Source organism: Gigantopelta aegis, chromosome 11 (assembly GCF_016097555.1).
Source record: "Gigantopelta aegis isolate Gae_Host chromosome 11, Gae_host_genome, whole genome shotgun sequence".
Taxonomy (NCBI): Eukaryota; Metazoa; Mollusca; class Gastropoda; order Neomphalida; family Peltospiridae; genus Gigantopelta; species Gigantopelta aegis.
Genome location: NC_054709.1, coordinates 21,722,463 through 21,750,277, shown reverse-complemented (window position 1 = coordinate 21,750,277; position 27,815 = coordinate 21,722,463). Strand labels below are relative to the sequence as shown.

The following is a 27,815-nucleotide window of genomic DNA, read 5'->3' as shown; positions in this document are numbered from 1 at the left end:
GAACATGTTCACGAGCATTTTCTCATCTCTTCGAAACTTTTAGGAAAATGTTCCCAGTACAGTCCCCTAAGTTCAGCCAGCTGTTTGCCACTAAGGCTAGCAAGACTGGTGTTTTTTTTTTTTTACGCTACAATTTAAATCCAAGAACCACTTCGAGAACCAATCAAAATAGATTGCAAACATTTACCAAAAATACGTCTGGCTAAACAGATGCGCGGAAAAAAAGTCAAAGGAACAATGTCAAGGGAAAAAAAAGTCCGGGGAAAAAAAAAAAGTCAAGAGAAAAAAGTCATAGGAAAAAAGTTAAAGGCAAAAAAGTAAATGGAAACAAGTCATAAGAATTTATCCCCCCCCCCCCCCCCCCCCCAGTAATCACAAATAACTAAGGAAGTGCTAATAATATTAAAAAAACCTCTTTTATTTTAAAAAGTACATAACAATATATATATATACATATATATGACTGGCATCATTATAATTGTATGGTTTTTTTTGCAACAAATGATGAAAGTTAGTCAATGTTGATCAAGCAAATGTTTTGAACTATTTTCTTCCAACAAATATAGCAATATTATCGGTTGCGATTAAGACAAATGTTCCATGCTACAGCAACAGGCACTGTTGAACTGATATCCATCCGGCTTGCCTATCCAGACAGACGTTTAGAGCCACCGAAAATCCACGAACGCGGAAAACCCGTGGAAATCGCGGAATCGACCATTGAAAAGGGAATTCCCATTTTCCGCGGAAAAACACGGAAAACATTTTTTTTGGGTAAAAATCGTACTTTTGTCGATAATACTCAGACGCCATTGCATAGCAATGAAGTTTGTTTTTTGTCGCTTCCTTGGCTGCTGTCCTGTTGAATGTTGGGCTACAGCAGTGAGAACAGAGCCTTGTTCTTTGTCAAACCATTCAATCGCATGCCAGACCGGCGGGTGACGATGGCCGAAAAGATGCACAAATTTGGAATTCCATCCCTCACATATATTATTGCATTATTTTGACGCGGGCAACATCGTTATATATAAATCTGTTCATGTAAATTTAAATAAATGATATTTGAAATACATTTTTCTTGCTATAATTATTGTATAGGGGCCTACATGATTGGAAAAAAAAATCCTACAAATATTTAAAACCCGGTAATAGGACCACCCCATTATTAAAATCAATTTTATTAAGTCCCATGAGTGGTTTTAATTAGAATAAGAGAAGCCACATTACCATTAGATTTATAATTATTGTATAATTAAACAAAATATTAAATTAGAATATTATTAGCAAAATGATTATCAATATCTATTACAGAAAATAATCTAAAATATCACAAATTAGTTACTGATATATAAATAAAACTTGCATGTGAAGCAGAATAGGCCTATGTGTTTGTCACGGGGATTCTATAATACCCGTAACTGAATAAAACACGATTATCCAAATATTTCTCCTAACTCTATATCTATTAGATCTCTCTGTAACAGGCGGTATATACCCACTTTAGCTCGTCTCTAGGTATGATCTTATATAAAGTATATGTAATATAGCACGTTTAGTTCACTAGAAAACACAACAAAAACACAATACACTTTGGAATCTGTATTAACCTACGCTGACAAATGTACTGCCGCAGTAGTTACTTAATAACAACAATAATAACAACCCAGAACTGATCACTTAATTAGTTAATCTCTAGGTGTCTAGTTTACACAATATGCTAATCACTTCACCGTGACACAACACCCACACGTGTGATAATTGAGAAATGCTTCTAGGGGAACTTAAGTAATAAAGGAATTACCACTCTATTCCTAACTGGTTAATTATTAATAAACCCTTACTACTCGTTCAGTAACCTTGTAACACAGAATTAATACTGGTACCTATCACAATAAAGACAATAACCTACAGTTTACCTAGGTCTTCTAGGATGACTGGCTAAGCTTTATATTACCAAATACTCGTATAATGTTAGAACAATCAGTCTACGATTTACTTCGTCAGATGACCGAAGACACTGTCTAAATAATATTTGTATAATACAGTATTAAAATATTAAAAGTCACATCAATCACATCAAGGTTATACAACAGAGCAGAAATAATATATTTACCAAAGTCCAAACGGACAACGTTCCCGGGAAGCCTTCCTTTTTTGTTCTCTCAATATCTAAAAAAAACTAGCTATTTATTATAAATCAGAATATCGCCTGGGGGTACAAGGCGGTCCTCCCCCTATTAAGTGATATATCCCCAACTCCCAGAGACGCATTTTTCTCTTTGATCGCCAGACTTACTGTCGCCATTCCGCGAGCAATCCCCTGGCCATAAACAGCACTACCAGAGATATTACGTAACTACTAGCCACATGGCCTCCACACCTACTCTGGGTGTGTATTAGAAAAGCTCAAGGACCGTCGCGCAGAAGTATTACGTAACAAGTTGCCCACCTAGCTAAGTGCAATTTGGAACTGCACACGGCCTTCTAAAACAATTAATATCGCCACAGGCGAAAACAAAACTTAAGAGCATGTACCGTCACAGTGTTCTTGGATGAAATCTTGAAATAGAAATGTCTGTTTTCAGAACCTGTTAATTTCAGGAAAAGTAAAGTTTGTTTTACATTTATACACATGTTGTTTATTATTGGCTGATAAATGCTAACACTGTGATTTGCAACTCGATCAGAAGTAATTCTTCATGTTCTTGATACTAATTAGTAACTTGCTTTTATACATGTATCTAGCTCATGTATTATTACTGCTTGAGGTAAATATAATTAAGGCCTACCTATTGGAATTACCTACTGAAACACCTGAAGTCAGTCAAGTGTACCAGAAGGGACATTGTAAATTAAACATGACTCAGATTTATAAGGGTAGACGAAGCAGGACACCTGTTGTGCTTAATAAACACATATTTACACTTTTGTTCCATTTTGTTATGTTTTATATCTTTTTTAAAAATATATATATAGTTTGACTTTTTTTCCATTGACTTTTTTCCTATGACTTTTTTTCTTTTGACTTTATTTCCATGACTTTTTTTCCTATGACATTTTTCTCTTGACTTTTTTTCTTTTGACTTTATTTCCATGACTTTTTTTTCCTTTGACTTTTTTCCTACAATCGGCTAAATGTAGGGTTGAGTTTTGAAAACATGGGTTATTCCTGTGCCGTTTCCCCCCTCCCCCCCCCCCCACCACTGACACCCACCCTCCCCAAATTTGGAAAGGTGTTGACGTGGTATTATATACTGATATATATAGATATATATATACTAATATATTTAAGTATGTATATTTGTTTTGATTATATATACTAGTATTTAATTTCTTGTACAGGGAGATGCAGGTCAGGATGGCAGACATGGCGTCCCCGGACCACCAGGGCCCCCTGGCGACAGCGAAATGGTAAGACGTAGCATGACGAGGAACCTTAGTGCAGGGTGCACATTAATTAAGTCAATACTTTTCTTAACCACACTTTCTACGTCTGTTTGGACTAGAGGAACCCGTAATAGTACAGTCTTCAGATTTAGTTTATTATTTATTTATTATTTATTTATTTACATATTTTTTAACAATTATTTTAACAAGGCTAGATTATTATTTTGTTGTAGTTTACCTGTACTTATTTATTTATTTACTTATTTACGGGAATTATTTATTTATTTATTTGTTTGTTTATTACTTTTATCTTCCTTCATTCAAACTTTTACTGTAACTATATTGTGAATCTGTTTTTGTTGTCAGGATTTATAATTTACGCATGTATTAATTGAGATGTAGGCTATTTTTTAAATTAAATATTCTTAGAAAACAAAGACATCAACTATTCATGCAAAACTATGTGATCCTTCTTGAACATCGAATGATATTTTCTTTACAACCTATCCTCATTTTGTTATTACAGTCTGCTGATGCTGCTTACCAGATGTATGTCCAACGTAACTACGGTAACAAGGCAGGAGGTGCTGCCTATTCACCTCGGTACCTACAGGCTCAAGTTGTAAGTTCAACCTAGAAATCTAATACATGTATTGATAATGATAATTTATGTTTTAAAGGTAGACCCTCATGTTTGCTTTATATCAAAAGTATTTTATTTTTTTATTTTTTATTATTATTGACCTACTGAAGTTGTATTTTCACTTAAACACAAACATTCTAAATATTACATCTACAGTAATTTATATATACGTAGAAAAACATTTATGTGAAAATTCTTATGCATGTGCCAAGTAAAACTAGTGGACAATATACCTGAGAATAGCAAGTAAATACAAATTACAGATTCGAAGGTGGAAGGATTTTGAAGTCTGCTTTTGTCTAAAGGTCTTTGTTTTCAGGGGATTTTAGAGGAAAATTAGGAACTGTGTAATATAAAATATCTATCACCAATTGTTTCTCAGATTTGCATAATACAAAACATTTAATAACTTTTGTTTGAAATGTAAACATTTACCTTCAACTATTTGCCCATAAACAAATTACAACAAAATAATTTAAATTACTAGTGTAATAAATATTTTTAATGGAGATTCTTTTAGAAGACAACTTACAGAATTGAGTGTGTTAGTTTGAAGCAAATCCTTTATATCGTTAATATGCCAGGTGCATATTGCTGACAAGTTTGCTGTCTGGACAACTCATCTGTCTCTGACAGTCAACTTGCCAGATTTTATTGATTCTCCATTTTCATAAGACAGTCACAGGTATATTAAACTCAATCAATTAATGTGTAATTATTTATCACAAATAAATGTTAAAATATTGAAATATGGCACCTTTAATACAAGAAAAATGTCATATTTTATCCACAGATTTGATTTGAAGAACAAGATAGAAGGTAGTGGTTTAGAAAGTATTATAATTTTTTGTTTTATCCTTCAGGGCCCTATTGGACCACGTGGACAAAGTGGTACACCTGGACCACCTGTAAGTATACTACATGAAAAACGGTACTTCTCTATTAGTTATTATATAAGCATACTGCGAGAAAAACTGTACTTCTCTGTTGGTTATTATATAAACATACTGCAAGAAAAACATTGTACTACTGCAACTAGCATTTGATACTGATGGCATGCATTTCTATGACAACAGTCTATTTCATGCAATAAACAATTAAAAAAAATTCTTTAGAATTAATTATTCGACAAGTATACTGCTGACAAAAAACCGAAACAAATTACAACAAAAATTAAATAATTTGTTGAATTGGAATTAGATTTAATTTAATTCTAAGACTAAAAAAATATGACTTTTCAATTAATTATTCAATAAGTATACTGCTGTACAAAAGTGAAACAAAATTTCAGTGTTAGCATGTGATTTAGATACATTTCTACTACAAGGTACTTGATACTATTTTCTAAGACTACAAGCTAGCTACTACAAGGTACTTGGTACTATTTTCTAAGGGCCCATAATTTGGAGTGTGTAGACCTGGACCCCGTTCCATAAAGTGATCTAAGTGCTAAGATCCTGTGTACCTTAATTATGTACTTAAGGTGATCTTAGCTCTATGATAACTTTGTGGGACAGGGTTCAGACCTAGATGACCCAAACTCTGTTCTAAAACCATGGAATCGGCTTCCTTCATCATGCGTTGCCCAAATTACACACACAACTTTTCCTCCATCATGAGTTGCCCAAATTACACAAACAAATCTTCCTCCATCATGAGTTGCCCAAATTACACAAACAAATCTCCCTCCATTATGAGTTGCCCAAATTACACAAACAAATCTTCCTCCTTCATGAGTTGCCCAAATTACACACAAATCTCCCTCCATCATGAGTTGCCCAAATTACACACAAATCTCCCTCCATCATGAGTTGCCCAAATTACACACACAAAGCTCCCTCCATCATGAGTTGCCCAAATTACAAACACAAATCTCCCTCCATCATGAGTTGCCCAAATTATACACACAAATCTCCCTCCATCATGAGTTGCCCAAATTACACACACAAATATCCCTCCATCATGAGTTGCCCAAATTACACACACAAATCTCCCTCCATCACGAGTTGCCCAAATTACACATAAACCATCAAGAACATGTTTACTCTTTTTTTCTCAGCTCTGCAATCTGTTAATTATACAAGTTCTTTGTATTACTGAGTCCAAGTCTTTTGTGTTTCTTTTGGGAGCCAGTTTAACAATGAAAACATACCCATGTTGAAAAAAAAAAACATCTATAGCATCAGTCCTATGTATAATATTCTAGAAATATGTTCTGTTGAATAATGACCAATGATTCACTTTTCAACAGTTTAGTGGGTATGGGTTTTTAAAAATTCGTGATTTTCATTTATGGAAATATTCCAGGAATAAAATTTCACAATGAAGAATGAACCCTGATGGTAAACATGTAACATGCTTTTGAAAAAGTGTTTATCAGTAAGATGATGTTTATCAGTAAGATGATGTTTATCAGTAAGATGATGTTTATCAGTAAGATGATGTTTTTTTAATTTTCCTAGGGGCCACCTGGACCTCAGGGAATCCGAGGAAATGTTGGTGATTCAGGAAACCCAGTAAGTACATCTGTAATCTAACATCAGTGACTCTCCTGATAAAGGCACATCCCTCTGTTTGCACCCATTGTTGACCACAAACGTTTTGAGTTATCTACCCTTAATGAAGACCTATTTCCTAAAGTGGACAATTTTAAGTTGTTATGTGAAGTAAAGACATAGTAAATGCTGGTGCAGTGCATGCAGTTTGTGGACTGTGAAGTACAGAATACCACAGTGTATTGGTCAACTGATTCAAGCTATAAGTTTTCAATAGTTTGTCACTTGATTCTTTTTTGAGGGTGGGAAGTAGCCCAGTGGCTGATGCGTGGTTGGTCTAGGATCGATCCCCATTGGGCTGTTTCTTGTTCCAGCCGCTGCCCTGATATGTTGTTGGTCTGGGATGGATCCCTGGCCATGGGCTCATTGGGTATTTCTTGTTCCAGCCGCTCCCCTGATATGTTGTTGGTCTGGGATGGATCCCTGGCCATGGGCTCATTGGGCTATTTCTTGTTCCAGCCGCTCCCCTGATATGTTGTTGGTCTGGGATGGATCCCTGGCCATGGGCTCATTGGGCTATTTCTTGTTCCAGCCAGTGTACCTTTACTGGTATATCAAAGACCATGGTATGTGCTATCCTGTCTATGAGATGGCACATATAAAAAATCCCTTGCTACTAATGGAAAAATGTAGTTTCCTCAAAAAGATTATGTCAATATTACCAAAAGTGCCAAAAGTCAGTAATTGCAAAATCAATGCTCTTGTGGTGTTGTTAAAAAAAACAGACTTTAACTTTAAGTTGATTGTTTTTAGGGACCTCCTGGCATGAGGGGACAACCAGGGCCAGCTGGACCGGCGGGACCCGAGGTAAATATATTCCTTTTATTTGTTTAATTTGTTCTGACAGTGGTTCATGAGTGCATGTCATCACAGCTATATGTATTCTAATCACCTCTGTCCTGTGTTAGTTTTCATTTAATTAGCTAGTCAGGGAGTGGCAGTCCTCTTTGTGACCGTACAAGAAAAATTTATTATCCAATAAAGGATCTCCTCAGGAGTGGCTGTCTCCTACAGATGAGGCACAAGATGCTGATTCACAGAATCATCCACCATTTTGTCCATTTGACTACATTGTACAGAGATACGGTCTTGATCATAGATATAATGGTTTTGTCATTCAGATTTATTTGTACAATCCAGTCAAATAAGATACTGTACATTCAGCTCTAAACTGGATCCCACACACAGAGCCTTTTGACAAATGTCACAAGAAAATAGGATACACGGTAACCAAATTTAACCAAATAACCAAAGTTTCAGATAACCAAAAATGCCAAAACGGTGTTAGATCTATAAAAACAAGCATGCAATTTTTCAAACTTAGAAACCAGTTTTAAAAAACCATTTTGGATGTTATATGTGATATCATCAATTTCATTTGGTGTTCTTTCCAGTGGATGTGTGAGAAACCAAATTATCATGGAACTTTGAATTAGAATTTAACAAGCAATGTTTTGATATATTAACAAATAAGATATGTATAATGTTTCTATCTTATAAATAATATGTATAAAAATTCCAAGTTTCCCTTAAGTACCGTAACTATAACACTACCCAAAATGTAATTTTCACATGTTCAGTATGACTTTAAGAATTGAAATTGCAGGTGAAAATGAAATTATGGCAACTGTTACCATCTGCAGTTCTATAGGTACAACCATCAGGTTTCATAATCAGGTTGGTACTGAATTCTAAGAAAGACAACCGGCTAATATTAACCAATCAGAAAGAAGCAAGCTTTCAAACCCATGTGACAACATGTTGATATTAGACTGTAATAATATCAAAATCTGGTCAGGAAACATTTACTCTTTTTAATTCTATACCTGGCACAGGCGTAGGAAGGTGCCAAAATGGGGGTGGGCACACACATATTATATATAAGAATTGTTTCTAATTTTTTAGGAATGTATTGATGTATAAAAGTCACAAATGGTATAAAATCGTGTAGCGTAGCGAAGCGATTTTATACTACATTTGTGACTTTCATACATCGATAAATTCCTAAAAAATGAGAAACAATTCTTATAATTACAAACAGTACAAGAAGTGTACCTTAAAACACTCAAAAATAATTTCTTTCGTTCTTACCATCAACCATGTTCTGTAAATAAGCGTAGGAATACATGTACCGGGTATACATACTATTGGAAATTGTCTGCTAAAAATAAAAATAAGTATTGAATCAACAAAAACAGTGTATATATCTTTATTATAACTTCTTTTTAAAAAATGAAACAATTTCATGTGTAGATTTGTCTTGTTTTTTTCTATCGCAAAGTGACCTTGATATTAACTTTTGTTTAGGTGTAGTGACTGTTGGTGTTGTGCGGTTATTTCGATCGTGGTCTTCCGTGATGACGTATTTTTATGAGGTTTATGGAAGGATAACACTTGGTTTTTTAGTGACGTCAGCCAATCAGAATACAGTAAATCGTATAAATTCGGAAAATTTGTAATTATATATAAATACATGTAAAAATATACAAAAATTATCACTGGTACGCCAGTGCCTGGTGAACATCTTGAAAAGGTAGTGAAAACACCATTTGTCACCTATTAATAACATCCCTGGATGATATTTGAAAGTATTAAAATCTACCTGTGTTTGATTATTTTTAGGGAGACACGGGTCGCCATGGTGAGTCAGGAGCCCAAGGAGCACCAGGAGCAAGAGTATGTATTTCCTCTTTTGTAATTTCCTCTTTTTTCTCACAAACACTACACTATAAGTTTGTCTCCCAGATGCCTGGAAGTTGCATCTACATGTCTGCTCTTTGAAAACTGTCTTATTCTCCAAACACACACACCATAGCTAGGTTACATTGTACGTACCCATGCTGCTTACACCAAGGCTTATCCTGCCAATAGCCAAATTAGCCAATTGCTGATTTTTATATAAATTAAGTCACTAATACATTTAGTATTTGGCTAATAATAGTTTTGTCTAAATTTGCCACTTTTTAATATTATTAAAGGAAATGCTGTACATATTTGAAAACTGGCTAAACAAAAATTCATTCCAGTGTGAGCCCTGCTATCTATCTTGTTCAGTTGTTGCACCAAGTTGATTTCAGTAAAGTGGAAAAACGCTGGATATTAAAGAGACATTCCTGAGTTTGCTGCATTGTAAGATGTTTCCAACTAATAAAATATTTTTACAATTAAACTTACATATTAAATATATTTTCTTGTTTAGAATATCGGTGTCTGTATATTTAATACATGTGTTTCTGGTCATCTTAATATTTGTAAGAAGCCCCAACTGGATTTCATCTTCAAATAATTTCATACGTACGAATAAATATATTTTAGGAAATAAAACAAAATTTAACCCAATACAAATATTAAAACGATCAGAAACATGTTTAATATACAGCCACTAATATTTTATGCAGGAAAATATATTTGATATGTAATTACAATCGTTAAAAAGTCTCTGTTAGTCGATAACATCTTAAAAATTGCAGCAAACTCAGGAATGTCCCTTTAATGAATAAATAAATTAATATGATGCCATAGCACCAAAAATGTAATGGTTGTTACTCAAGAGACATTTATGCGAATCATTCACGGATTTACAGAGTGTCACAGAATTTGACTCACTCGGTGTCAATTTAGTGCGTCACTTGGAAAGTTCTATGCCTCCCACCCACCCCAAACTTTTTCCTGTCCTGGATGGAGGAGCCAGCCGAGGCTGGCACCTGCGCCCCTGACAGGTATGCGCTACAACAGCTTGGTCTGAAAGTGCACGTAAAACCCTATGACATGACCTGACCCAAGTTCTTTACAGCTGGAAGTGGCATGATGTCAATATTTTCATTACTCAGTTTTGCAACTTTATTAAGTTTGTTTTATTTCCTTCAGGACCACATAGCTCTAATGTAATATTAATTTCCTTGTAGGGAGCTCCAGGAAGACCAGGGATGCCAGGCATGCCAGGACCAAAAGGACACATGGTGAGGAGAAACTGTTATTAAAAACTCTTTTAAATAAACAAAACAAAATGTAGCTTGTAGGAACACCTTGGATGCTTTCTTAGAAGGTGATGGTGAAGAAACACGAAGAAGGAATTTGAAGAAGGTCAATGGGACATGTAAACATTAAAATAGTCTCTTTTTTCATTAAAAAAGAAAGGTTAAACAAAATTATATACTATTTAAAAGATCCATTTAGTATTGAAGCAAAAGTCAAAGAAGTATTTCTTTTATCGGCCTCAGTGGTTTAGTGGTTATGCCATCGGACTTATGGCTGGTAGGTACTGAGTTTGTATCCAACCTGAGCCAATGTGGGATTTTTCATGCCAGTGCCGGCTCCAACCCAGAGTAAGTGCACTGCTAGGCTCAATGGGTAGGTGTAAGGACACATACACCGAGTTTCACCCAATTTCACAGGTGTGATTATGGGTACGTCTCCCGAGTGTATGACCCCACATGGGGTTACCCGGCATGCACTGCAGGTTCTGTGTATCCCGGGCTCGGGTGATACCAAGGTAGCTCAACTGACAGCAAGCATGGAGCACAGCACGACCCTGTCAGGTAGTCCCATACCGAAATGGAAATACTGCAGCTTCACCATTCATCTCATGTTTGTAATGTCCAAAACACAAAAAAATGTCTTTGTCTCTGTGTTAAATGACTGGCCTCGATGGCGTCGTGGTAGGCCATCGGTCTACAGGTTGGTAGGTACTGGGTTCGGATCCCAGTCGAGGCATGGGATTTTTAATCCAGATACCAACTCCAAACCCTGAGTGAGTGCTCCGCAAGGCTCAATGGGTAGGTGTAAACCACTTGCACCGACCAGTGATCCATAACTGGTTCAACAAAGGTCATGGTTTGTGCTATCCTGCCTGTGGGAAGCGCAAATAAAAGATCCCTTGCTGCTAATCGGAAGAGTAGCCCATATAGTGGCGACAGCGGGTTTCCTCTCAAAATCTGTGTGGTCCTTAACCATATGTCTGACACCATATAATCGTAAATAAAATGTGTTGAGTGCTTCGTTAAATGAAACATTTCTTTCTTTCTGTGTTAAATGTTTGAGGCGTTTTAAAAAGAAGAGAAAAACCCCAGAAGTATTTCTAAGATTGTTATTTGTTTTCTAGGGATACCGTGGATTCATAGGAAAGCGAGGAGAAATGGGTTTGCAAGGAGAACCAGTAAGTGGCGTGTTCGTGTATTTGTAGTGTGTTTGTTTGTGTATTTGTTTGTGTATTTGTAGTGTATTTGTAGTGTATTTTTTATTTATTTGTAGTGTATTTGTTTGTGTATTTGTAGTGTACACACATTCAGGCAACAAAATAAATCATTACCAGGTTGCAATATGACAGTCAAGAAGTATATTTCATTCATCAGATTAGAGAAAAAGAATACAGACTTGTTAATCATTTATGTCATATTCAAATATAAGACACACATATAGTTATTAATATCATGAAAGCAATGATATAAATAAAAAAACCCAAACAAGCATGTTATGTGGTATGTGCTTTTCTGTCTGTGGGATGGTGCATATAAAAGATCCATTGCTGCATTAGTAAAAAAAACAACAAAAAAACAAACAAACATGTAGCAGGTTTCCTTTGATGACTATGAGTCAGAATTACTACATGTTTGACATCCAATAGCCAATGATTAATGTGCACTAATGGTGTTGTTAAACAAAACAAACAAACATACTAGTAACTTGTGTATGTGTGTTATTTTCAGGGATCTATCGGACCGCCTGGCCAGGGTGGACCACCTGGACCACCAGGAGCTCGCGGACTCTCGGGAGAGAGAGGACAAGATGGACTTCCTGGACCTAGGGTACGTTTCATCATGTTTCATGTCTGTCTGGTGCCACCCACCCATCCATCCACCCATCCATCCATCCATCCACCCATCCATCCACCAACCCACCCATAAAAGGTGCCACCCACCCATCCATCCATCTACCCACTCCAAACACCCACCCATCCACCCATCCATCCATCCATCCATCCATCCATCCAAACACCCACCCATCCATCCATCCATCCATCCATCCAAACACCCACCCATCCATCCATCCATCCATCTATCCATCCAAACACCCACCTATCCATCCATCCATCCATCCATCCACCCATCCATCCATCCATCCATCCACCTATCTAACTCACTTACTATGGCAATACACTGCATGAAGTAGTAATTAAATAATTAAATGGAAAACAAAAACAAACTTGTTGAGAATGGTTAAATTAATACATTCTAGTTACACATTATTTCTGAAGGAGGCGACATGTTAAAAATTAATTTATAATCAGATGGTACGAAACAGCAACAACATACACGTACATTTTAAAGCCTGTATATGTGGCAACCTGTAATCAACGGCCACCTGTCTTAACCAGTCACTTTTTCTGTTCAGTGAGTGACTGCTTAAGACAGGTTTGACTGTATATATATTCATGGTAATTATGTTAATATTAAAAATGTTAAAACATTCACAAGACATTGATAATTGTAATGAAACCCAAAACTAACGGGATTCTTACAGATTAACTTAAATTAAATTAAAGAAAATTAAATTCCTAGTTGTATTTCTTTGTTGTTCAGTCTATGTATTGTATGCAGTTTCCTCATCAGACGATCTGTCTGCACACACAGATTATTATACGAGCTGGTGAGTCATTGATTGTAGAAAACGAGTGTCGTGATTTTGGTATTGCCCGAGAAAGAGCAAGGGCAATACACCAGGAATGTAGCTAGCAGGGGAGGGGGGGAGTAAGTGGGCAGTCACTCTCCCCCCCAAAAAAATCGGGAAAGCATAGAAACTTCAAGAAAATTCTTTTCTTAACCGTTTAAGGAGTTTTAGACTATTAACTGCTCAGTTTCCCGCCCGCCCCCCCCCCCCCCCCCCCCCCCCAAACAAAAATTCCTAGCTACGGCCCTGTACATAAATTCTGAACAAATTTCATAAATTCAGTACAAATCACAAGCTCATATAATAATTTCTTTACTGCATGTCCATATTATTATTGTTAGTTTTTGTATGAATAATAAGGACTATCTCAAAATGTTTCAACCACAGCTAGAAGGAGACGACGAAATGACATCATATTTCACATGCACAGTCTGAGCTAGGACTGGGGAAGCAACATCATGTTATGACGTTGCTTCTCAAAATTACATATTTGTCATTGTGCTTGTTATTATATGTGTACTTTGTTTGATTTTTTTTAACTCGTTATGTTGAACCCTGACATTGTGGATAATAAGTGTGCTTATTTCACAGGGCCTGCGAGGTGTGGATGGGCTGCCTGGACAGGGTGGGTCTCCAGGAACTATGGGAAGCATGGGACCACCAGGACTGCCGGGAACTGTCGGACAGAAGGTATTTAACTTAATGCTTGGATTGTCATTTCACCTGCAGCAAACATCATAGATGCGAAATATAGGTTTTACAGACTTTAACATTTAAATCTGTGGTAGGTTTTACAGACTTTAACATTTAAATCTGTGGAAGGTTTTACAGACTTTAACATTTAAATCTGTGGTGTGTTTTTACAGACTTTAACATTTAAATCTGTGGTGTGTTTTACAGACTTTAACATTTAAATCTGTGGTGTGTTTTACAGACTTTAACATTTAAATCTGTGGTAGGTTTTACAGACTTTAACATTTAAATCTGTGGAAGGTTTTACAGACTTTAACATTTAAATCTGTGGTGTGTTTTACAGACTAACATTTAAATCTGTGGTGTGTTTTACAGACTTTAACATTTAAATCTGGTAGGTTTTACAGACTTTAACATTTAAATCTGTGGAAGGTTTTACAGACTTTAACATTTAAATCTGTGGTGTGTTTTACAGAGTTTAACATTTAAATCTGTGGTGTGTTTTACAGACTTTAACATTTAAATCTGTGGTAGGTTTTACAGACTTTAACATTTAAATCTGTGGTAGGTTTTACAGACTTTAACATTTAAATCTGTGGTAGGTTTACAGACTAACATTTAAATCTGTGGTATGTTTTACAGACTTTAACATTTAAATCTGTGGTGTGTTTTACAGACTTTAACATTTAAATCTGTGGTAGGTTTTACAGACTTTAACATTTAAATCTGTGGTAGGTTTTACAGACTTTAACATTTAAATCTGTGGTAGGTTTTACAGACTTTAACATTTAAATCTGTGGTATGTTTTACAGACTTTAACATTTAAATCTGTGGTATTGCTTTGTGTCGTAGCCCAGTGATAAAATGCTCGCTTGATGCGCAGTTGGTCTGGGATCGCTCCCGATATAATTATGTTGATACAGAGGTTAGCCAAATGATTACCTTTGATGTGTTTGAAATTTGATTTGGTGATGCCAATCTTGTAATTTAGCTAGTGTGACATGCAGCGTTGTGTAAAACTGTTTTTATCTTCCAACAGGGAGAAGCAGGTGCCAAAGGCCCCAAGGGATCAGTTGGCCCCCAGGGATCACGTGGAGAAAATGGACTCCCAGGTGCTGATGGTGAGAACGGCCAGCCTGGACCCCCAGGGAGAGCCGGATCTGATGGGGAGAAGGGAGCCTCGGTAAGATACACAATAAACTGTACATTCATTCGGCAGTTAACATTGATGACTGTGAAAGCAAGAATTCTCTGCCACAAATGATTACAAGTTTATAAAAGTCTATACAAAGAAGCCCCAAACTATCTTTCAGACTTTTTAATATATGTGCCTTCACTCTAAAAAATATGGAGAATGAAAATCTATTTATTCCAAGACCTAATAATAATAATATGTTTTTTCTGTTATTCATGTATGTATTGAAATTCTGTGTTACTGTCGTTAAATAATGCATTTGATTGGTCAAACACAGTTCAAATTTTAGTTTTCACATGAAATTTGATTTTGCAAAAATGGTAAGAAACTGTAAGTATCTTCAGGCTCTGGTAGTGTGTGTTAACTACACATTTATATTTACACCAACACTTTTACAGGTAACCTGTTTATTTTGCGTAACCAGTTACAACTATGTATATGATCTTCTAAATTTAATTTGTGATTGTAAAATGGGTTAATCAAATCCAGATTCATGTGAGCACCAGACAAGAAAAAAAAAATCATTATTGCAACTTTTATAGGCCTGAGTTTTATTTTTAAAAGGTGCCATTAAAGTATTAATTTTGCATAAGCCTTCTCTATAATGTTTTAAATTAATGTAAGTTAGTTAGACATAAGTGTACCAGTCAATGTTGAAGTAGAAAGTGGACCTTTAATGATTTGATCTGTTAGACATACATACATGTACCATACAATGTTGAAGTAGAAAGTGCACCTTTAATGATTTGATCTGTTAGACATACATCTAGATGTACCATACAATGTTGAAGTAGAAAGTGCACCTTTAATGATTTGATCTGTTGGACATACATGTACCGCACAATGTTGAAGTAGAAAGTGCACCTTTAATGATTTGATCTGTTGGACATACATACATGTACTGCACAGTGTTGAAATAGAAAGTACACCTTTAATGATTTGATCTGTTTTCAGGGCGATCCGGGTCCAGCTGGATCCCCAGGTTTCCCAGGACCACGAGGTCCGCCAGGATTACTAGGAAGTCCTGGCAACGACGGACCCAAAGGACCTCCGGTATGTGTTTCTTAGTAACATATTTATTTTAAATTGTTTGACACTGTATAAATTAGTGCACATCACCAGATTTACAAAGAGTAGTATAATTTCATTTTATCTTCCTTTCTGTGCCTATATCGAGTAACGGTGGAATCAAGCCATTACTTTCATTCATTTTCATTTGATTTTTATGCTTATGAATTTGGTATAAAAATTTAAAAGAATTGTTTCCACTGAAACCATCTGAGTTAAAAGTATAATTGATGTTTCATCAGTAAAAAACACAACATCTTCAGGAGAAGAATAAAACATCTTCAGGAGAAGAAATAAAACAAAATGGTTGGTTTTGAACCCAGTACCTTTCAGCCCCAAGACCACTGAGGCTGCCGTGTATTATGAGTTGATTCAGTTACAAATTGACCACAATTATTTTTTGGTTCATGCAAATATGAACAGAAAAAACGATGTGCACACTACTGTATAACACTGCGTAGAGGGTCATACAAAAGCGTGGCTTAAATTTGTTTGGTTCATTGAGATATGAACAAAAAAATAGTAAGTACCTCTCGACCAATTAGATTACCATAAAGTATATAGATGCAATTTTTGTTAATTATTACAATGGTAACCCATGTGTTAGCTGATACAATGTTATGATTTTGTTACAGGGAGATCTTGGACAGCCAGGGTACAAGGGGGAGCCCGGTATTAAGGGAGGACCTGGGTCACCAGGTAACCGTGGACGTGGAGGCTTACCAGGACTTGCTGGCAAAAAGGTAAATGAGTTTACAGAAAAATCACATCCATCTCAGCCTTAAACTATATAAGTTTTTATTCATCTATCTTCACTTTGAAACAATAATTGTAAATACAACATTCCTTTCAACATTAGTCATAAATGTTTAGTTTTATCAAGTAATTTAATCCCAGAAATATGCACCAATTTCAGCCACAGGGAATGCCTTTTTTATGCTATAAAATTTACTAAAAGTTTATTTATTTATTTTCACTTCAACACGTGTAACTACATACATTTACAACGCTTAAACACCTGTTTATGACTTACACATGTGTAACTACATACATTTACAACGCTTAAACACCTGTTTACGACTTACACATGTGTAACTACATACATTTACAACGCTTAAACACCTGTTTATGACTTGCACATGTGTAACTACATACATTTACAACGCTTAAACACCTGTTTATTACTTACACATGTGTAACTACATACATTTACAATGCTTAAACACCTGTTTATTACTTACACGTGTGTTACTACAACGCTTAAACACCTGTTTATCACTTACACATGTGTAACTACATACATTTACAACGCTTAAACACCTGTTTATGACTTACACATGTGTAACTACATACATTTACAACGCTTAAACACCTGTTTATGACTTACACATGTGTAACTACATACATTTACAACGCTTAAACACCTGTTTATGACTTACACGTGTAACTACATACATATACAATGCTTAAACACCTGTTTATGACTTACACATGTGTAACTACATACATTTACAACGCTTAAACACCTGTTTATGACTTACACATGTGTAACTACATACATTTACAACGCTTAAACACCTGTTTATGACTTACACATGTGTAACTACATACATTTACAACGCTTAAACACCTGTTTATGACTTACACATGTGTAACTACATACATTTACAACGCTTAAACACCTGTTTATTACTTACACATGTGTAACTACATACATTTACAATGCTTAAACACCTGTTTATTACTTACACATGTGTTACTACAACGCTTAAACACCTGTTTATCACTTACACATGTGTAACTACATACATTTACAACGCTTAAACACCTGTTTATCACTTACACACGTGTAACTACATACATTTACAACGCTTAAACACCTGTTTATGACTTACACACGTGTAACTACATACATTTACAACGCTTAAACACTTGTTTATCACTTACACACGTCTTACACATGTGTAACTACATACATTTACAACGCTTAAACACCTGCATTTAAGAAAAACAGGCTTCGTTAATTTGTCCCAACAAGTGTTTCGATCATTCTGTCACCACTCATATTAAGTCCAGTTTTGTAATCAGCTGGGGGTTTTCAGTTCATTTTGTAAGAGTTGATTGAGAAGTTTTATTAGGCTTAAAATTGACATAATTCTCATCTTAATATGATGGTTGCTTGTGTTTCAGGGACTCCGTGGTGCTCCAGGAGCCCCTGGACTCCCCGGACTGGCAGGAGAACGAGTGAGTAGAAAACCAAACTTATTGCCCATATGGTTAAAAATATATTGGTACATATCAAAACTTATTGCCCATATGGTTAAAAATATATTGGTACATATCAAAACTTAATAATTATTACCAATATGGTTAAAAATTGATATATAATAATAGATTTATGAAAGTATTTTATGAATCTACACAATGAAGAAATTACTCATTTTAAGAATATAGACAAGAAAGGTATTTATGTATTTGAGAAAACTATTTAAACCTACATAAACCAATGAAGAATTTATATATTTTAAGCATTTGAATAAATAAGGTATTATGTTACATAAAACAAGGAATTATGTATTTTAGGGTGTTACATAAAATAAGGAATTATGTAACAGAAGGAATTTTATATTATAGGGTCTTCCTGGAACTCGAGGTCGACCTGGCCCTGCTGGCAGTCCTGGACCCCCAGGGGAGGATGGAGCCTCTGGCTTGAGAGGATCTCAGGGTCAGACTGGTGCAATGGTATGTATTACCAGCAGTAACTTTTTTCTGGGTTTTTTTATGTCTGCATTTAATTTTACAACTTAAGTGCATAAACTGATAACAGTAATCGATAGAAAATAATGGAATGCATAAATAAATATAATTGTAATTTATCTTGATATTCAGATTTATGTTCAATTAAGGTTGATGCACACAGGGAGTACTTTCTAAATGATGAGACCCCATTCTATTGTTAGCAAATGAATGCAGATTTTAGTGGCAGAGAAAATCTGTGTAGTGAGACCTGAATTGATGGTTTATAATTCATAGATCAGTGTATGTTTTCTCTCTGTTTTAGTGGCAGAGAAAATCTGTGTAGTGAGACCTAACCCAATGTTTTATGATTCACAGATTAGTGTATGTTTTCTCTTTGTGTTTTAGGGAGAGGTTGGACGCCCAGGCCCCCCTGGACCTCCTGGTGAAACGGTAAGTCTGTAACAAGCCCAGGTTTCATGAATATTTATATTAGATATATTTAAAACTCACCTTAACATGCATAATACGCAGTGCCTGGTTTGGAGAGGTTTCACTGTATAATTGTTACATGTAATTACGATATATAAAGATAAAAAACACTGGACACGGCAAACTATGCTGAATGAGTATTGTTTTATACATTTATGAGTGTATTTTCTGTATTTTTACTTTTGGTATCTCTGATTTAAGTCTGTGTTGAAGTGTATATTTTCTGTATTTTTAGTTTTAGTATCTGATTTAAGTCCATGTTGAAGTGTATATTTTCTGTTAGTTTTGGTATCTCAGGTTTAAGTCCATGTTGAAGTGTATATTTTCTGTTATTAGTTTTCACATATCTGTTTAAGTACAAGTTGAAGTGTATATTTTTTGTTATTAGTTTTCACATATCTGTTTAAGTACAAGTTGAAGTGTATATTTCCTGTTATTAGTTTTCACATATCTGTTTAAGTCCATGTTGAAGTGTATATTTTCTGTTATTAGTTTTGACATATCTGTTTAAGTATATGTTAAAGTGTATATTTTCTTCTTCTAGGGAATGCCAGGAAGTGCCGGACCTGATGGAAAATCTGGACCTCCTGGACCAGCTGTAAGTTGTTTCTATGGTTACACATCTATATGAGATGGGAGGTAGCATGGTGGGTATAGTTCAGGGGAAGCTGCTTTGTCATTCTCATGTCCTTTGGGAAATATCTGAGTTTTCTTTTTATGTCAAAGCTTGTGAAATTGAGAACATTTTAAGTGGGGTTTTTTTCCCCGCCAGGAAGACAAGATGTTGATTCCAATACATCCTGTATGTCTTGTGGGTTTTTTGGGTTTTTTAATTACACACAGTACATTTTTGTAATGTATTTATGTATTTAATATTATTTATGTTCAACATTGTTTGTAAGATAGCGATTCAGGGCCCTATCCCTGACATTATCCACACTTCTGGGTAATACAAATTTACATAGGTATATTTGAAGAGTTCAGGCGCAAAACGTGATATATCCATTTTTTATTTTCAGTAAAAGTGATTTTTTTAATTGGCATATATCGCGTTTTGATAAGAAAAAATGGGATTTACCCAATACAATTTCATAAGGATCAATCACGTTTTGCAGCAAATCAGCGGGCCTACGATTATGGTTTATATCGCGTTTTGCGCCTGAACTCTTCACATGTTTAGGTGTATATATGAAGTATGTGTGCATGAATGTAATTGTTTGTTAACTTTGTGTTTTTAATGTTGAAATGTCTCTTGATCAAAGTCTATCTTGAATATGATAATTAGATCATCTTGAATATGATAATTAGATCATCTTGAATATGATAATGAGATCATCTTGAATATGATAATGAGATCATCTTGAATGATAATGAGATCATCTTGAATGTGATGAGATCATCTTGAATATGATAATGAGATCATCTTGAATATGATAATGAGATCATCTTGAATATGATAATTAGATCATCTTGAATGATAATTAGATAATCTTGAATGTGATAATGAGATCATCTTGAATGTGATAATGAGATCATCTTGAATATGATAATTAAATATTGAATATGATAATTAGATCATCTTGAATATGATAATGAGATCATCTTGAATGTGATAATGAGATCATCTTGAATATGATAATTAGATCTTGAAGATGATGTTGAGATCATCTTGAATATGATAATGAGATCATCTTGAATATGACAATTAGATCATCTTGAATATAATCAAATCTTCTTGAATATGATAATTAGGTCATCTTGAATATGATAATTAGGTCATCTTGAATATGGTAATGAGATCATCTTGAATATCATAATTAGGTCATCTTGAATTTCATAATTAGATCATCTTGAATATCATAATTGCTGTTTTATTATTATTATTAATGTTGAAATATCTTCGGGACTCTTGTTTTGAATTGAATAATATATTTGGTATTTTCTTTCTACTGCAGGGTGCATCTGGTGCCGATGGAAAACCAGGAGAAATTGGTTCCCCAGGACCCCCTGGCCCCCCTGGTCAACAGGGAGCTCAGGGTTCTCAGGGAGAAAGGGTCAGTCGAGATATGCTGTGAATAAAACATAATATAAATAAATAATAGTTCTAGGTGTATACCACCAAATTAAATCCCATAGACAACAATAGTAACATATGTGACTGAAACTCCTACCTGCAGCATATCAAGCGACATATATACCACAGATATAAATATACAACCCCTCAGCCTTCAAGTGACTCAGAAAAAATTGGGGGGGTGGGGTGTCAAGCTGCTCACTTCAGGGATAATGACTACTCTAGTTCCACACAAATATTGTAATGCTATTTTTAGTGGAACCCTGCACATTTCAAACACAATGGTAGATGGTATATTGACACTAGTTCAAATTAAATTACAGGAATTTATTATCCAGATGAACTAACAGTTTATCACAACAAACTTTCTGTCACATTTATCACCAATGGCAGGACTGGTGGTGTTAACTGCTCTTATCAAAAGTTAGGTGCACCTTGAACTTTGACCCAGCCGGAAGTTATTTGGTTTAGTACTACCTTTATTACACCTTGGCACATTGTTAATGACCATCTATTAGGTTTCAACTAAAACTCCAAGATTCCATATGCACTTAAAGGGATCTTAGTGCTAAGACCACTTCATGGAACGGGGCTCTGGTCAATCACTTTTCCTTTTGTTAAGTGCTGAAATAGGATATTTATTATATAGCTATTCAATCTTACTATATAGTGATAAACACATTTCAAGCTGTGTGATAAAAGTATCTGGTATCGCACATATGTGCAATCTGGACTGGAATTTTTAAATGGGGAATTCCTATTTTATCTTTACTGGAATTAGTGCCTTTTTGTTACTGAAGTCATATGTGATTTACTAATTATGTCACATCGAATTTGAAACATTACACAAGGCTGCCGCAGAGTATAAATGCATGAAAGGAGTATTAAATAGGAAGCGAAAACAGTGTATGTGAAGTTCTGTATATTTATTTTCATACATCAATCTCACTTTACAAATGTGATTCCTCAAAATTGTGTAAAGAACAAGAGCCCACACGAAAGCATAAGGACAGGGTTGTTTACATGAAAACAACAGCAATAGAAATTGTATTAAGAGGGAAAGGGAAACGATAAATACATGTAGGTAGTCATTTGACTTGAAGTGGTTACCCTAACAAAGATTACAGCACGGTTATAAATGTATATCTGGCTATAATAACTTTGTATAAGAACATACAAAGTCAGATGGGAAAATAAGGAATTAACAGTGGATTTTGCCTAAGTTGATTTTGTAATTATTTGAATGATTATATTTATTAAAAATCGGATGGTAAATAAGGAATTATCAGTGATTTTTGCCTAATTTAATGTCATTATTTGAATAATTATATTTATTCCGAGTCAGATGTGAAAATAAGGAATTAACAGTGGATTTTACCTAATTTGATTTTGTCATTATTTCAATAATTATCAGTGGAGTTTGCCTAATTTGGTTTGTCATTATTTCAATAATTATCAGTGGATTTTGCCTAATTTGGTTTGTCATTATTTGAATAATTATATTTATTCACAATCAGATGGTAAATAAGGAATTTACATTGGATTTTGCCTAATTTGGTTTATCATTATTTGAATAATTATATTTATTCACAATCAGATGGTAAATAAGGAATTTACATTGGATTTTGCCTAATTTGGTTTGTCATTATTTGAATAATTATATTTATTCAGGGCTCAACAGGAAAGTCAGGCAACCCCGGAGTGCAGGGACCTCAGGGACCTCCTGGTGACAATGGACCGACTGGTGAAATGGGATCACAGGGAGCTCCAGGACCAGAGGTGAGATAGAGCTGAGGTGGAATTTTTTTACATCTTAATGGTCATGACTCCATAATGTTATTGCCCAGCAACATTTTATGGTTGCTTGAAATGTTAAGATATTCATATTCATATATTGTTTTTACAACTAAATGTGTGGAAGCCCACTTGGCTTATGAAATTAATGATACTTGTTGCCCAGTTCATAAATTTGGTAGCCCCAGGAGTCTGCATGTTTTTTTCCCAGTCTGTAGAGCTGTTGCCCATAATACATGTCCTTGAACCCTTGTTAATGTCGGTGGTTAAATTCACTGACTCGGGTGAAATACTATGTATAGTGGATTGCTTTTCTCACTTGTTTTTATGGTGAGGATGAGCAGGATACCTTCCCAGGGTTTCAGTACAAATGCTATCATCAATCATTGTTCATATGCCCAGCTTCAAAAAAGGTCTCTTTTGTTTAACAACACCACGGAGCACATTGATATAGTAATCATCGGCTATTGGATGTCAAATATTGGGTAATTTTGACATATAGTCTTAAGAGAGGAAACCTGCTACATTTTTCCATTATAGTAGCAAGGGATCTTTTATATATGCACCATCCCACAAACAGGTGCACTGGCTGGAACACGAAATAACCCAATGAGCCAACTGACGGGGATCAATCCCAAACCGACTGTATCCCAGCTTCAAATCCAGATCGCTAACAAAATGGGTTCTTTGGTTAAACTTGTAAACTTTGCTTCGCAGTCAGTGATCTAAATGGCCATAAGTACCTGTACATGTACTTTTGTTAAATTTTACATGGAGCTTTAGTTTTTTGTGGGCATAGAAGATACATAGCATTTTGTTCTTCACTGTATAATGAACATAGAAATAATTAAATGTCAAGTTATACACATATAAATTACAAATGATATGGTTGGGAAATCCAAATTTTAGTAACCTAAAAACAAAACATTGATTAAATATCCTTTACATTTATGTTATTGCTGCTAAAGGATTTTGTTAAAAGACCCATATGAAGGGTCAACCAGATTAACATGTAATGTCACACATGATATTTTGAGATAGCTGAATTTTAAAGTTTACTACTCTGTAGTAATGCAATCATGGAATATTTATATGTCAGCAGGCATGATTTACCAACAACCCTTAATAACCTACCATAATTGTAGGTTTTTATTGTATTGTGTCATTGTGATCTTGACATACACGAGCTTTATAATATTAACTCTCTGTTTGGACATCACAGGATATTCCATTTTATTAAGTGTTTTTGATAATAAAACATGTCATTTGTACACGATATATGAGGTACATGTAAGGTGATCCTAGTTAAGGACGTATTAGAACAAATGTCTGATCGTTGTAGGCCTAATTGTCATATCTGACCTTCAATAACTGACTTTCCAAAAGGAATTTCCTCTTATTTTGTAGTGTTGTTACAGTTGCGTTGATGTCTGTTTCATACTATTATATTAACTGTGACTACAAGTTCAAGTTCTTTATTGCATTAAGCTTTACAGCATAAAAACAGCATTGAACATATAAATTAATACATACAGTATATACAATAGTGTAGTGCAGTGGTGGAGAGTGACTTAAACATGTAGTCAAACCTGTCCTAACGGCCACCTGTCTTAAGCGGGCACTTTTTTCCTCCCAAATGATTTATAATGTAAATACACCTGTAATAAGCGGTCACCTGACTAACGCGGCCAGCGGCCACCTAAATCGGATCCCAAATCGCTAAAAAAACCTGTATTAAGCGGCCACAGTAAAGTTTTACTATTACATAAAAAGGGATATTGTAACAGCAGCGATAAGGTGCAGCAAATAACCGATCTTCACACCTTCAGGAATACTAGTACCCATTGAATATCACGAGCCATGGGAGTGGGGCTACCATAATCTAGAAGCCTTTATGTATTTATTGTGTAGTGTTGTTACAGTTGCGTTGATGTCTGTTTCAGGGAGAACCAGGTGTGCGTGGAGAAGCAGGTGTGGGTGGACCCCCAGGCTTCCAGGTGAGAGATTACAGAAGATATTCTCATATTTATATCTTACAACTGCTTCTACTAGTACTGGTGATAAGTATTATTCTTTAATTGTTATTGCATTGTTATTTGGGAGAATTATCAACATTATTATTATTATTGTTATTATTATTACTATTACTATTAGGCCTACTATTATTACTATTATTATCATCATCATTATTATCATTATTATACTGGTAATTGGGAGATTTATCAACATTATTGTTATTATTATTATTATTACTATTACTATTAGGCCTACTATTATTACTATTATTATCATCATCATTATTATCATTATTATATTGGTAATTGGGAGATTTATTAACATTATTATTATTACATTGTTACTGCTGTTTTTAAATATAGACTCAAGAAATATTTCTGAAATAATATCATTTGTACATATGTTTATGGCCATATATGTATTTTCTATTTGTTCATAAATGTATGTATTGTAATTCTGTATTGTTTGTACCTGAGGGCCTCAGGGAAGATTAGCTTTTGCTAACTGAGTTACCCTCACTAAATAAAGAATTTATTGTTATTATTATTATTATTACTTGGGAGATTTATTAACATTATTATTATTGTTTTCTTTTTATTATTACTATTGTTATCATCATCATTATTATCATTACATGTATATTAAATTGGGAGATTATTAACATAAGGGATTCTTTTTCTTCTTCTTCTTCTATTTTATTATCATCATCATTATTATATTAGTACTTCAGAGATTATTAATATAAGGGATTCTTCTTCTTCTATTTTATTATCATCATCATTATTATATTAGTACTTGGGAGATTTATTAACATTATAAGAGATTATTATTATTGTTATTATAATAGTTGATGTTGTTATTTAGGGCCCCCCTGGCCCCCTTGGCCCCCCTGGAGAAGCAGGAACAGAGGGTGAGCCTGGAGCTCCAGGACCACCAGGCTCAAATGGCCGCCCTGGATTCAGGGTAGGTTCTTTATCACTGCTCATGTTTTCAGGACACATTTTTGGTTCCACCATATAATTCAATTTCCGTTATGTTCATTACAATTTACAGCCATCTCATTGGTCAAGCCAAAGCAAAACAAGTTTGTTAATTTCTCGATGAATGCGTAAATGAAGTTTTTGGGGAATGTCACTTTATATTGGTATAATGTCTTATCAAGCATTATTGTTTAAGAAAAAAAAAAAATTGAAAATGAAAATAAAATATGAACTTAGTGTAAAAAATGACAAAATATAATTAAAGTTTGAGATAATCAAATCAAAGTGCAAGTAGTGAATTCCGGATTTAAGATTTTTCACATGTACTTTATCTTATTAAACTTTATTGTTTAAGAAAAAAAATCTATTAAAAAAATGAACTTTTAGTATTATTATAAGTAAGTATGTTTCAAATTTAATTATAAGAATTGTCTGGCCTTTTCTACATTCATCAGGGTATGAACAAAAAAAAGTCATATGTAAACGTATGTGTGAATGGTTTTCTTTGGCCAGAAAATGCTAATTATTAGTTTAAATTTTTAGTATCAATAGCTAATTCCTATGGTTGTGTGTGACAATGATGTTAGTTTGTATTTAAAGGGAAAGCGAGATGTAAATAGTTAGTTCCTGTGGTTGTGTGTGACAATGTTGTTTGTTTATGTTTTTAAAGGGAGACAAGATATAAATAGTTAATTCCTGTGATTGTGTGTTACAGTGATGTTTGTTTGGATCTTTAGAGGAAGAGCGAGATATAAATAGTTAATTCCTGTGGTTGTGTGTGACGAGATATAAATAGTTAATTCCTGTGGTTGTGTGTGACAATTTTGTTTGTTTGTGTCTTTAAAGGGAGAGCGAGGGTTCCCTGGAGAGCGGGGCCCGATCGGCCCTGAAGGTGAGGCCGGAGCAACAGGTGCAGTAGGACCACAGGGGCCTGATGGAGAAAGGGTAAGACATCTCACTACCGCGTAATAAAATAATACATACTTGAATAATGGGGTTAGGGTGGAGTAGCAGAGGTAACAAATACAGTGTAAAACAATTGAATTAGCTGTGGGCAGGGGTTTGGAGGTGCTGTGGGCAGGGGTGCTGTGGGCAGGGTTTGGAGGTGCTGTGGGCAGGGTTTGGAGGTGTTTTGGGCAGGGTTTGGAGGTAGTGTGGGCAGGGTTTGGAGGTGCTGTGGGCAGGGTTTGGAGGTGCTGTGGGCAGGGTTTGGAGGTGGTGTGGGCAGGTTTTGGAAGTGTTGTGGGCAGGTTTTGGAAGTGTTGTGGGCAGGGTTTGGAGGTGGTGCGCGCAAGGGTAGGAAGTATAGTCAGCAGGGGTGGAGGTTGTAAGAGGCAGGGATGAGATGTCAAGTAGCTAGGGGTGACAGGTACAGTGGGTAGGAACGAGTGTTGCAGGAGGCAAGGATGAAAGGTGCTGTGGGCAGGGTGGAACTGTAATCAGGCACTAACAGAACCAGACATGGCTTAGTTGTAATATTAGTGAAACCCAATGTTTAAATTTTATGTTTTTTTAT

At 35.0% G+C, this 27,815-nt stretch overlaps 1 protein-coding gene across 2 annotated transcripts in view; it reads left to right on the top strand.

Moving 5' to 3' along the window:
• The window catches only part of LOC121384981 (collagen alpha-1(I) chain-like), a 94,664-nt gene that overhangs the window by 25,356 nt on the left and 41,493 nt on the right, over positions 1-27,815 (top strand). For both annotated transcript variants that reach the window (XM_041515490.1, XM_041515491.1), the window contains exons 6-27: positions 3,343-3,411; positions 3,914-4,009; positions 4,894-4,938; positions 6,493-6,546; positions 7,339-7,392; positions 9,208-9,261; positions 10,491-10,544; positions 11,687-11,740; positions 12,291-12,389; positions 13,843-13,941; positions 14,984-15,127; positions 16,094-16,192; positions 16,843-16,950; positions 18,398-18,451; positions 18,842-18,949; positions 19,352-19,396; positions 19,980-20,033; positions 21,391-21,489; positions 23,181-23,288; positions 25,247-25,300; positions 26,184-26,282; positions 27,146-27,244. In XM_041515490.1, coding sequence (XP_041371424.1) covers positions 3,343-3,411; positions 3,914-4,009; positions 4,894-4,938; positions 6,493-6,546; positions 7,339-7,392; positions 9,208-9,261; positions 10,491-10,544; positions 11,687-11,740; positions 12,291-12,389; positions 13,843-13,941; positions 14,984-15,127; positions 16,094-16,192; positions 16,843-16,950; positions 18,398-18,451; positions 18,842-18,949; positions 19,352-19,396; positions 19,980-20,033; positions 21,391-21,489; positions 23,181-23,288; positions 25,247-25,300; positions 26,184-26,282; positions 27,146-27,244 — 1,749 coding nt within the window. The remainder of the gene's footprint in view (positions 1-3,342; positions 3,412-3,913; positions 4,010-4,893; positions 4,939-6,492; positions 6,547-7,338; positions 7,393-9,207; positions 9,262-10,490; positions 10,545-11,686; positions 11,741-12,290; positions 12,390-13,842; positions 13,942-14,983; positions 15,128-16,093; positions 16,193-16,842; positions 16,951-18,397; positions 18,452-18,841; positions 18,950-19,351; positions 19,397-19,979; positions 20,034-21,390; positions 21,490-23,180; positions 23,289-25,246; positions 25,301-26,183; positions 26,283-27,145; positions 27,245-27,815) is intronic.